The sequence below is a fragment of the Pholcus phalangioides genome, unplaced genomic scaffold (assembly GCF_987345545.1).
Source record: "Pholcus phalangioides strain wild (caught in Gottingen) unplaced genomic scaffold, Ppha-v1.0 ptg000005l_1, whole genome shotgun sequence".
Taxonomy (NCBI): Eukaryota; Metazoa; Arthropoda; class Arachnida; order Araneae; family Pholcidae; genus Pholcus; species Pholcus phalangioides.
In genome coordinates this window covers 3,473,596-3,485,790 of record NW_028301598.1, presented here as the reverse complement: position 1 = coordinate 3,485,790, position 12,195 = coordinate 3,473,596, and the positions used below count along the sequence as shown (strand labels likewise).

Genomic DNA, 12,195 nt, shown 5'->3' with positions numbered 1-12,195 from the left:
TTACATTCTATTCAGTAATAATGCGTACAGCTTTGGATGGATAAAAAATTCGTGTTTAAAACCTTTCAGCCTTCCACCAGGGTCGTCTTTAGGGGCAGCAGATGAACTCGAACTGCCCCCTGAAAAACATTCTTCGAAAGATTTTCTTTGTGTATGACAACTAAGCAATAATTGAAATTAATTACTTAACTTATGTTTCAGACTCGAGTGCGAAATCGGCCGAGCCAGTCCATTTTTTGCAAGGGGGTGGAGAACAGGACGTTGAGGAATGGCCAGTACTCGGAGCACAACAGACGCCAAACAGAGGACTTGCCTATGGCCCACGTACGGCTGAACCTGCATCTGGTAACACTCTTCTAAATCATTCTTTGAGAACATGGTTCAAAAATCAAGTCTTGAAAAAACGACGCGCATGCGTCGGCCTACTGTATGCAATGCCTATAGTTGAGATTACCTCCTTCAGTGACGTCACAAGCTAAGCGCAGAGCCCTTCTGCTGTAAATGGTGTTGGGCAGACACTGTCAGTGGCGAATACAGCCGAAGCTATATCTCCAGCTGCAAGTAAATCGGGGCGGACATCTTCAGCCGTGAATGGAGAAAAGGCAGACATCTTGTGTGAGCTGCGAATAAGACACCATTAGGTTCATTAAACCGTCTCGTATTTTGCGGGACAGAATTTTTCTCATTTTTTGACCCTTGGGAGGGGGGCGATTGCCCCCATCGCCCCCTCTGTATCAACGTATGTTTTTTGCAAGGTAGTGGAGAACAGGACGCGCTGAGGATTGGCCAGTAGTCGGCGCGCAACAGAAGCGAGGCAGAGGACGTGTCCATGGTCTACATACGACTAAAGGCACTTCTTGTAAAACTCCTCATTATCATTTTGTGACTACTACGATAAATACAAATACAAATACAACGCCACAACAGGCAAAATGCCCAACGAGGTGGCTGATAAAAAGATGCCCATAAAAATATGGATGCATATATTTCAAAAAATACAGCGATCCAATTAAAAATGCAATTAACATAAATTATAAACAATATATGCACATGATAAAATATTATACAACGCCCATAAAGAATACTTATGGTTGTCTTATTCTAAGAATGGATAGCTTCTCGATTTACCCCAACATGCTTATCGTATCTCTTTTTAAACGTGTCAATTGTGTTACAATTTACTACTTCCGGGGGTAAGCTATTCCATTTATTAACAACCCTACTAGAGAAAAATTCCCTGCGACACCATAACCTTGCATTGTCCCTCACCAATTGAAACTGGTGTCCCCTTGTAAAAGCAGTCGCTTGGCGGTGTACTAAAAGTTCATGGTCCATCCTATCCATCCCATTGAAAATTTTGAACACTTCGATCATATATCCTCGACACCTGCGTTCATCCAATGTAAACATATTCAAAAAATGAAGTCTCTCTTCATAACTCAAGCCCTGTGTGCCAATAAGGACACGCGTAGCTCTTCTCTGCACCCCTTCAACCAATTCTATGTCCCTCTGTAGGTATGGTCTCCAAAACCTTACAGCATACTCCAGCCCAGGACGAACTAATCCTCGAAAAAGCGGAAGAATGACTTTAGGAGAACGGGAAGAGACCTTTTTGAAAATGAGACCAAGCATTCTATTCGATTTTTTGACCACCGCTGAACAATGTTCAGAAAACCTAAGTCGCTCGTCAATGAGAATTCCCAAATCGGTGATCCTAGTTGCATCCGGGACAGTGACACCATTCAACTCGTAAGAGAACCGTGGGTTGTTCGAACGAAAATGAGTGACCATGCACTTATCAACGCTAAACGTCATGCTCCATTCATTTGCCCATGCTGCAATCTTGTTTAAGTTGGTCTGGAGCAACTCCCTATCGCTTTCATTCCCGATTACCCCCATTAGCTTCACATCATCTGCGAATTTGCTAGTAATCCCATCGATACCCTGATCGAGTTTATCGATAAAAAGTGTAAAAGTATGGGGCCAAGGACACTTCCTTGAGGAACTCCACTTGTGACGTCTTTCCAACCACAGAGAATTCCCCGTTCACCATAACTCGTTGCGACCTATCTCTTAACCACGATTCTATCCAATTCAGCACGTTGCCCCCAATTCCAATCTCGTGTAAATGCTTCAAGAGTTTGCCATGTTGGACCCGATCGAATGCCTTCTGGAAGTCAAGGTAAACAACGTCTACGTTTTTGCTCTTACCCAAAGCCTTAGTCACGTGATCATAAAAGCAAAGGAGGTTAGTTACACATGACTTACCCTTCCTGAACCCATGCTGATTATCCGACAATACATTATTCTCGTATATCCACTTCACAAACTGCCTTTTGATGATAATTTCCAAAATTTTCGAGAGGGAGCTCGTCACACTCACTGGACGATAATTTGACACCGCTTCTCTACTACCCTTCTTAAATATCGGAACAACGTTAGCAAGTTTCCAATCTCTTGGGACGATACCCTCAGCAACACTACTCCTGTATATCTGTGCGACTGGCCCCAACAATTCATTAGCACATTCCCTGAGGACCCTGGGATAGATATCATCTGGTCCTGGTGCTTTGCTTGCACATACATTTCTTAGAAGATTTAGGACCTCCACGTCTTCTACTTGAATATCGTTGAGGGTTTTATTACCCCATGCAACACCCGTATATTGAATATCATTATCTCCATTAAAAACCGACACGAAAAGGTGATTGAAAGCACTACACATGCCTACATTGCTCTCTACCCTGGAGCCTCCTATCGAGAGGGGGCCAACTGTCCCCTTACATCCATTATTGACGTATCTAAAAAATGATTTTGGGTCAGAGCCAATGTTATCTGCCAACGATAACTAAGTAATGAGTAAATTGAATTATTTTAACAAATATGTTTTCAGGAAAGGATTCGTTTTGGAAACTAGCCAGACCAGTCCGTGATTCTCAAGATCGTGGAAAACAGAAAGGCAAGAAGTGGCGAGTGATCGGAGCACAAGAGATCCCAGGCTGGGGACGCGTCCATGACCCACAAACGGCTCAATATGCTTCTGGTAATCCTTTTTTAAAATCATTCTTTGGGTATGATGACATAATGCAGGGCTGTCCTTACCAGAAGCGGGACCCGGTGTGAAAATGATAGCGGATGAAGGAAACTCTTCTACAATTGGTGAAAATTAAGACTAAATGAAAGAAATAATTCCAGAATTAATGAAAATTCAGAATTAATAAAGGAAATAATTCCAGAATTAATGAAAATTCAGAATTAATAAAGGAAATAATTCCAGAATTACTGAAGGAAATAATTCCAGAATTACTGAAGGAAATAATTCCAGAATTACTGAAGGAAATAATTCCAGAATTACTAAAGGAAATAATTCCAGAATTAATAAAGGAAATAATTCCAGAATTAAGGAAAATTCAGAATTAAGGAAAATTTAGAATAAAGGAAGGGAATACTTCTAGGATTGATGAAATTTCTGAATGAATGAAAGAAATAATCCCAGACCTGATGAAAATTCAAAAGTCTGTAGTTGTCGAAAATTCAGAATTCCAGAATTGAGAGAGAGACGAAAATTCAGAATAAACAGAATAAAGTATATAAATTCTTCTAGAATCGATAAAAATTCTGAACAAATGAAAGAAAGAATCCCAGACCTGATGAAAATTCAGAATAAATGAAAGAAATACTTCTATGATTGATGAAATCTCTGAATAAATGAAGGAATAGATAAAAAAATTCAAAAGTCTATAATTGTTAATTCATAATTCCATAATTGACGAAAATTCAGAATAAACAGAATAAATGATAGAAATTGTTCTAAAATTGATGAAATTTCTGAATAAATGAAAGAAATAATTCCAGACCTCATGAAAGTTCAGCATAAACAAAATATATGAAAGAAGTACTTCTAGAATTCATGAAAATTCAGAATTTTCGAAATAAATTACCATTACCGCAAGTGCGGTGCCCGCTGTGACCGCACACTTCTATGGGCGGCTCTGACATTTATCATCAGTGTGAACTGAATTATTCTCCCCCCCCCCCTACATTTCAGAAGCAGAAGACACGAATGCGAAATTGGCAGAGCCAGTTCACTTTTTGCAAGGGAGTGGAGAGCAGGACGCTGATGACTGGCCAGCACTCGGGACTCAACAGAGGCCAGGCAGAGGTCCAGGCTATGGTCCACGTACGGCTCAATATGCTTCTGGTAATATGCTTACTATTCGAGCATGATCTAACCCTCCTTTTAGAATATATTTGAGCAATCGAAATTACGAGGTAAATTGAATTGTTTCACCCTTGTGTATTTCAGGAAAAGACTCGTGTGCAAAGTCGACAGAGCCGATCCATAGTCTTCAAGAGAGTGAAGTCCAAGACGCTGAAGGTTGGCCAGTAGTCGGAGCACAAGCGAAGCTAGGCAGAGGAAAAGACCGTGGCCCACAATATGTTACTGGTAATAATCATTTACTCCATATTTTTTAAGTGGCGTTCTGTTCCAGGCGTGGATCCAGAGGAGGGAGGATGATTGGGGAGATCGCCCCTAGCAAGAAGAGAATAATACGGGAGGAATTTTTCTGTCCCGTAAAATACGGGATGGTAGTAAATCACCCATAGATGGTGATAGCCCTGAGTTATGCTCGGTTTGAAAGAAAGAAAGAAAGTATTCGCTTTATATTGTGTGTGTGTGCGCAAAAATAAAAGTAATTTTTTTTTCTACGTTTTTTAGGCCATGGAAAAACTATTGAGCAATCTATGACCACTCAACAACCAACCGCTTCAGGCGGCACCGATCCTGGATCAATACAGGGAGAACTACAAAGTCTCAAAGGCAAAGATTCCTACCAATATTCGAGTGCTTCCATGTCGCAGACAAACATTCCCACTGTGCCTTCATCAGAAACGCCACTCTCCACACTGACAAGTGGCATTGGGGCGCTGTCATTAACAAGTCAGTGTCCATCATTCAGTGTTCAACAGCAAGCACCAACACAGCCTTTGGTATGCATGCAAATCGCCAGCAGACCAGGATACAGCAAGGCCGCCCGAAAAAAGATCCGAGTGGTAACAAACCTTTTCCGCATGCAGTGCAAAGGAAATGCCATTTACCATTACGATATCGAAATCGTACCAACCGGATTCGTGAAGAAATCTTTAGGCGACGAAATGAAAGCACTCCCCAAGCCAATGCGCCATAGAGTTGTTATGGCATGGTACCAGGAGTACAACCTCAGTGAGTATTCACCTGTTTACGACGCTGGGAGAAACCTCTTCACGTGCAAGAGACTCCCAATAGATGACGTGAGAGAGTTTCGTGTTTCTCTTCAGAACGACAGAGGTCGCGCTTATAATTTTGCACTCGTTATCAAACCGGTCAAGAAAAAGAATGCTAACGAAACGCAGTTTACCAACGTCATTGACGTGAAAACCATCATGGCGTACACGAAAAGAGCAACGGCCGATATGCCTAATGAAGCTCGCATGGTTCTCGAAGCCATATTGGCCTACCGACCCCCGGGGTCACCCCAGATGGTGATCGGTAACTCGTTCTTCTTGATGGATAAGCGAATCAGCCTTGGTTCAGCGACAGAGATGCTGAGCGGATACAGTCAGAACATCCGTTTCACTCCGCAAGGACCGGCTCTGGTCATCAATACGGTCGCTGCAGCTTTCCACAAAAGTGGGAACGTGGCTGATATCGTCGGAGAGATTTTGGGTAATAAGGTGTACCGGAATGATTACGTATGGAATACGCGAGAGATTGGTATTCTGAACAAGAAACTGGGTGGTCTACGAGTGAAAGTAAATCACCAGAAGAATATGCGGAAGTATCGGATCGAAAGAGTGACAGACAACACACCAAGGGATCAGACTTTCCCATTCAACGACCGCACAGAAACAGTCGAGAATTACTTCATGTCAAACTACAGCTATAAGCTTCGGTACCCAAGTCTGCTGTGCTTGAAGATGTCTTCACCAAGGTTCTCAAACATCTACATTCCTATGGAAGTGTGCGAAGTATTGCCCAATCAAAAGATCAAAGAACATCTCGCAGACAAAATCTCGGCCGAACTGATCAAGAGGACTGCACTTCCACCCAGCGAAAAATTCGAAATAATTCGGAAAAGTGCTGGTACGGTGAAAAGCACCTGTGCTGATAGGATGACCCTATTCGGTCTAGGAATGGCCGTCCAGCCGATCGAGAGCGATGCCAGGGTGTTGCCGCAACCAGCGATTGGGTACAACACCCATAGAAAAAATGTCAATGACAGCGGAGTGTGGGATATGCGTCAAACTCAATTCAAATCTGGGATGACAGTTCAGAGGCCACACTTGATATGCTTTGCCAACTGCGGTAACTTCTCTCTGGAAAATTACTGCAACCTTATATGCCAAGCTGGCAAGGACGCCGGACTTGTAATTAGATCCCCCATAATTAAGCACGTATACGACTCTAGGATGCCAACTAGACAAGCTTTCGATATGGCGAAAGCTGAGAAAGCTGACCTGATTCTCTTCGTGTTGGACAAGAGTGATACGGTTCATTGTTACGACGAGATCAAATATCTCGCCGACGTCGAGTACAAGATCGTGACGCAATGCGTGACCAAGAGAATCGTCGAAAACAAGATGAACCAACGCACAGCCATCAACATTTGCCTGAAGATCAACAGCAAGTTGGGAGGCGTTAACCACGAGATATCGGGTTGGCCGATGGAACTTCGGCACGAGAGAATAATCATCATGGGTGCCGACGTCATACATCATGTCAGGGACGGGTTCCCCTCGATCGCGGCAGTCGTCGGTGGCATGGATGAATCCGTTGCACAATATGCTCACTGCTGCAGGACATTGAAGAATCCGAGGGATCGAAAAGCTCAAGAAATAATCCTGTGCCTGCAGGAAATGACTAGAAAGATACTGTTGGACTTCTACAGGCGTAACAAGGCAGCAAAGCCACGTAGAATAGTATTCTACCGCGACGGGGTGAGCGAAGGTCAATTCCAGGATGTGTTCGACAAGGAGATACCCATGATCAAGGGAGCCTGCCAGTCCTTAGAATCAGAGTACAAGCCGACCATAACGTTCGTCATCGCCCAGAAGAGGCACCCGGTCCGTATGTATCCGAAGGATGAGCGGGACGGCATCGGTAATTGCGGGAACATCCCGGCTGGTACCATCCTCGACAAAGACATCGTCGATCCGCAACTGTACGACTTCTATCTCGGTAGCCACGAGGGTATACAAGGTACGAGCAAGATGACTCGCTACACCGTTCTGCTCGACGAGAACAGGTTCGAACCCGAATCCCTGGAGGAGATGACGTTCAATCTATGCCATCTCATAGCTCGTTGCAACCGCAGCATATCGATCCCGGCTCCCGTGAAATACGCCGATTTGCTGTGCACCCGCGCCTCCGAATATGTCAGCCACTTATTCAAAGGCAATAAGTTATCCGAATTGCCCGAAAAGATAGAGACGGTCATGTCAGTGATGGATCGGATGAACTTGCACATGTTCTTCGTATGAGTTCAGTTAAAGACTGATTTTCATTGATGTCGTTTTATAGGGATTGGTGGTGGTTGGAAATTAATATTACCAGAAAGAAATGAACTAAAAAAATTTTTTTTTCTATTTTCGTGTGAAAAATTCAATCATTTCGAATTTGATTTTATACTAAATTGGGAAAATTTACTTTTTGCGGTGATGGATGTTACTGTGTTTGTACGTTTATCAGTTTCCAGCTTTAAATCAGAATAAACGTGATTACGAATTCCTTTGTCTTTTATTACCCGTAATTCCGACCAGTCTTTGTTTTTCATAAATACAGTGCATTCTGCTTAATGCGATCACATCGGGACTCATTAACATTTTGCGAACTCGCATAATTTCGAAAATGGGATAGAAAGGAGTCGCAAACTTGCATATTTACAAAAATGGGATAGAAAAGACGTCGCGAACTTTTATAATTGCAAAAATCGGATAGAAAAGACGTCGCGAACTTGCATAATTGCAAAAATGGGATAGAAAAGAGTCGCAAACTTGCATATTTACAAAAATGGGATAGAAAAGACGTCGCGAACTTGCATATTTACAAAAATGGGATAGAAAAGACGTCGCGAACTTGCATATTTGCAAAAATCGGATAGAAAAGACGTTGCGAACTTGCATATTTGCAAAAATCGGATAGAAAAGACGTCGCGAACTTGCATAATTGCAAAAATCGGATAGAAAAGACGTCGGGAACTTGCATAATTGCAAAAATCGGATAGAAAAGACGTCGCGAACTTGCATAATTGCAAAATTCGGATAGAAAAGACGTCGCGAACTTGCATAATTGCAAAAATCGGATAGAAAAGACGTCGCGAACTTGCATAATTGCAAAAATTGGATAGAAAAGACGTCGCGAACTTGCATATTTGCAAAAATCGGATAGAAAAGACGTCGCGAACTTGCATAATTGCAAAATTCGGATAGAAAAGACGTCGCGAACTTGCATAATTGCAAAAATCGGATAGAAAAGACGTCGCGAACTTGCATAATTGCAAAAATCGGATAGAAAAGACGTCGCGAACTTGCATAATTGCAAAATTCGGATAGAAAAGACGTCGCGAACTTGCATAATTGCAAAAATCGGATAGAAAAGACGTCGCGAACTTGCATAATTGCAAAAATCGGATAGAAAAGACGTCGCGAACTTGCATAATTGCAAAAATCGGATAGAAAAGACGTCGCGAACTTGCATAATTGCAAAAATGGGATAGAAAAGACGTCGTGAACTTGCATAATTGCAAAAATGGGATAGAAAACGTCTCGTGAACTTACATAATTACATGCAAGGATTGGAGAGTGTAAAGAGAGATAGACATCTTTTTTTTTCCTCAGCCCAAGATATCAAGGAAACAGATATTTACTTGATATTATGCTGAGTTGAACTCCGGAAGAAAAGTCATCTTGTCCCGGCGGCGACAAGACTTCTACTTCACTAAACACAAAATCCGGTCATATCGCTATATTGCAATTTACTGCCATTAACGAGTCGGGTTGTAAATGAAGGCTACATTTTTCGGTGATCACCACTATACGGTTTGCGGGTAATTTGCACCCAACGGACTTAGAGGAATCACCCTTTTTATAGTACTCTCTATCCTGTTATGCATTGCTGAATCCTTCAGTCTAAATTACGAACAATTGGTTTTCTGGTATTGTTGTGATGCAATTCACTCAGAGGCGGCTTAAGTGAGAGGTACAAGGGCTGCGATGCACCCGGGCGACAGTTTGATATTTTTAAAAAAAAGTCGGAATGGACAAAATTATACGTGAAAATACGGGAATGTTCCAGGAAATACGGGACGTATGGCTAGCTCATTCGTACAGTGTCATTATACAGTGTCACCTGGGCTAAAACGCTGTCACCCTAGGATCCTCTTTAGGGGCCTTTGCAGTCCCGGGTGGCAGGTAAGCTCGAGCTATGCCACCCCTGAATGTACTTATTGGACATAATTGGTTTTCATTATCAACGTTTTTATTCACTAGCAAAAATACCCAGGGCTGCCCACGTCTTCTTCATACGGTGGGAGCATTGACAGAGGCGTATTCACAGGGTGGGCGGATGCTAATCGAGATAATGCCCGGGGCGGGAAATCTAAATGAGTGGTTAAGAAAATTTTCGTGATAGGACAAGGGGTGGGGTAAAAACATAAATCTGTTTCTGCCCAGAAACCGAACGACTAGGTCAGTGATCGTTCAAAAGAGTGACCCATAAAGTGTGCAAATTTTGTGAGTGACCTATGGGATCTATAGAGTTTGCAAGAATGTGAATGACCTAGAGAGTGTGCAATAATGTGAGTGACCTAGAGAGTGTGCAATAATGTGAGTGACCTGTTCCATTTGCAAGAATGTGAGTGACCTATAGAATGTGCAAGAATGTGAGTGACCTATAGAATGTGCAAGAATGTGAGTGACCTATAGAATGTGCAAGAATGTGAGTGACCTATAGAATGTGCAAGAATGTGAGTGACCTATACTATTTGCAATAATGTGAGTGATCTATAGAGTGGCCTGGAGACTCTTGCAAGCATGTGAGTGACCAAAATACGGTTGTTGCACGACCGTTTTTTGATCATTTCGAGCATTTCCGCAGCTTTAACGAAGCTTGTCGTTCAAGTTTGGTTCTGTTTGGTATGCAGTAAAACTCCTGTTAACGGACACTCCTCAGATACAGTCAACCCCCCCCCCCACTTTTACGGTCAAAAAAATAATTTCCCCCCCCCTTTGTATAATATGACTATGCATTCCAAACCCCCCTGATTAGCGGTGACCCCCCCCCCCCACTCTTTTACGAGATGATTCTTTTGTCCCGTCGGTGTCCGTAAAAGACAGGTTTTACTGTAAATGATGGAAATAATTTGCAGGCCTTTTTTGACCTGTGAAGACCGGATACGTTCCTGCTTCACATCTCGATGAGATATCGACGGATGGATGTATCTGGAAATTCGGTACTGGGAATGTACCGGAATCACATTCACACCTCGAAGTTGGGAACCACAGAAAACCAACTTCATCCGACCACCGCTACGGTGCGGGTTCGTCACTATGACGACTCGACCACCACGGCTGCTTATGGTCAGTCTGAAATCATGTAACAGATGAATAAAACATAAACAAACTGCGGTCAACGCGGGCTACTTTGACCCTGGAACCTTTCTTTGGCCCCAAAACGATAAAATATAATGTGTACTACAGTCGAATCCCGTGTTTTAACGAATACCGTTATAGCGAAATTCTCGTTTTAACGAACACTTTTCTAATCCTCCAAATAAGTTTACATAAGAAAAATGCAGACCTGGAATTCCTTTATAACGAAATTTCGTTATAACGAAGTGATTTCTCTGGTCTTTTGGAGTTCGTTATAACGGGATTCGACTGTAGATATTAGAATATAGTAGGCCTACCGTATTTTTTAATTTTAGTCAATGGAATTTTTCGCCATTTTTGGAGTGTTTTTTCCTTCTTAAAAATTTCTATTTCTCTATTTCTCGAAAACTCTCTATCTCGAAATTTTCTTCCGTCCCGTCAGTTTCGAGATGTAGAGAGGTTTGATTACTATTACTTCGTCCCATATTCCTCTGGGAAACTTCTAACGAATTAATACATGTTGGAATGTGTGTGTACGTGTAGTGAACCTTCCGTGGAAGTTTGTTTCTGTGTAATACTTGTTATGTATAGTGCTGCCATCTGCAATCAATTTTTTAAACTATGAGTTTTTTCTCAACTCGTAGAGAGCGAAGTGTAATAAATGAATAATTATACCGATGTAGGCCTATTTACTCTCGGTGCGAGCCTTTTCAACGGAGAGGTCTGCTCGCATTCGCGCCTCTAGAGAGAGAGAGGTTTGACTGTGTAGAACCTGTAAGCATGGGCCCCCCAACTTGGAAGCTTGTCGGTCATCCCCAAAAATGCCATGAAAAATTTTAATTTGTATTCATTTCACCAACGAATAAAATCCAGAGCCCCCAACCAATTACCCGGGACACCAATTTGCATAGTTTTAGTGGGGCCCCAGACTGGATTTATCTCGGGCTTCCGATGTTGCAAATTTTACAATGTAGAACAAAACAATGAATGAGATTCATCCGGGAGCCCCGAAATGGAACCTGTGAACTTTTCCATGGGGGCCCTGACCTGGAGATTTGTCGGGCATCCCCCTTTGTCAGAGGCCACGAAAATTTTTCGTTTTTATCAATTTTACAACGAATAAAATCAAGGGCCCACATCCAGTAGCGGGTACATAATACAAAGATTTTTAGTGGGGGACCCAGACTGGATTTATCTCGAGCTTCCGCTATTGAAAATTCTACAATGTTAAACAACAGAAAAGAATGAGATTCATACAGAGCCTCCAAAATGAAACAGTTCCGCTGACTCGGAAGCTTATCGGGCACACTCCTGCGAGGGCCACGGCAAATGTTCATTTGTATTAATTTTACCAACGAATAAAATCCAGCCCCCCACCCACGAAATTACCCGCGACCGAATTCGCAAATTTTATGCCCCCCCCCCAAACCGGATATATCTTGGGCTTCCGCTATCGCAAATTTTTCAGCAGCAAAAAAACAATGAGATCCATCAAGGACCCTTGGAAATGAAACCTTTTAACTTCCCCCCATGAAGGTATATGTGCAATCCCCCGGTACCCCAACC

General features: G+C 42.5%; 1 protein-coding gene across 1 annotated transcript; it reads left to right on the top strand.

The window, feature by feature from the left end:
• The first annotated feature begins 3,125 nt into the window (after window positions 1-3,125).
• LOC149085741 (protein argonaute-2-like) lies at window positions 3,126-7,762 on the top strand. The gene is made up of 4 exons (XM_089232401.1): window positions 3,126-3,159; window positions 4,049-4,201; window positions 4,307-4,447; window positions 4,721-7,762. Exons 1-4 carry the CDS (start codon window positions 3,126-3,128, stop codon window positions 7,519-7,521), a joined length of 3,129 nt encoding a protein of 1,042 aa, XP_089088527.1. The 3' UTR covers window positions 7,522-7,762.
• Window positions 7,763-12,195: the final 4,433 nt, after the last annotated feature.

Excerpts from the sequence above, each read along its gene's own strand:
- LOC149085741 (XM_089232401.1), top strand. The coding sequence starts at position 3,126 with ATGATAGCGGATGAAGGAAACTCTTCTACAATTG. Across the intron at positions 3,160-4,048 it reads AGGAAACTCTTCTACAATTG|AAGCAGAAGACACGAATGCG; the intron begins GTGAAAATTAAG and ends CCTACATTTCAG. Across the intron at positions 4,448-4,720 it reads TGGCCCACAATATGTTACTG|GCCATGGAAAAACTATTGAG; the intron begins GTAATAATCATT and ends TACGTTTTTTAG.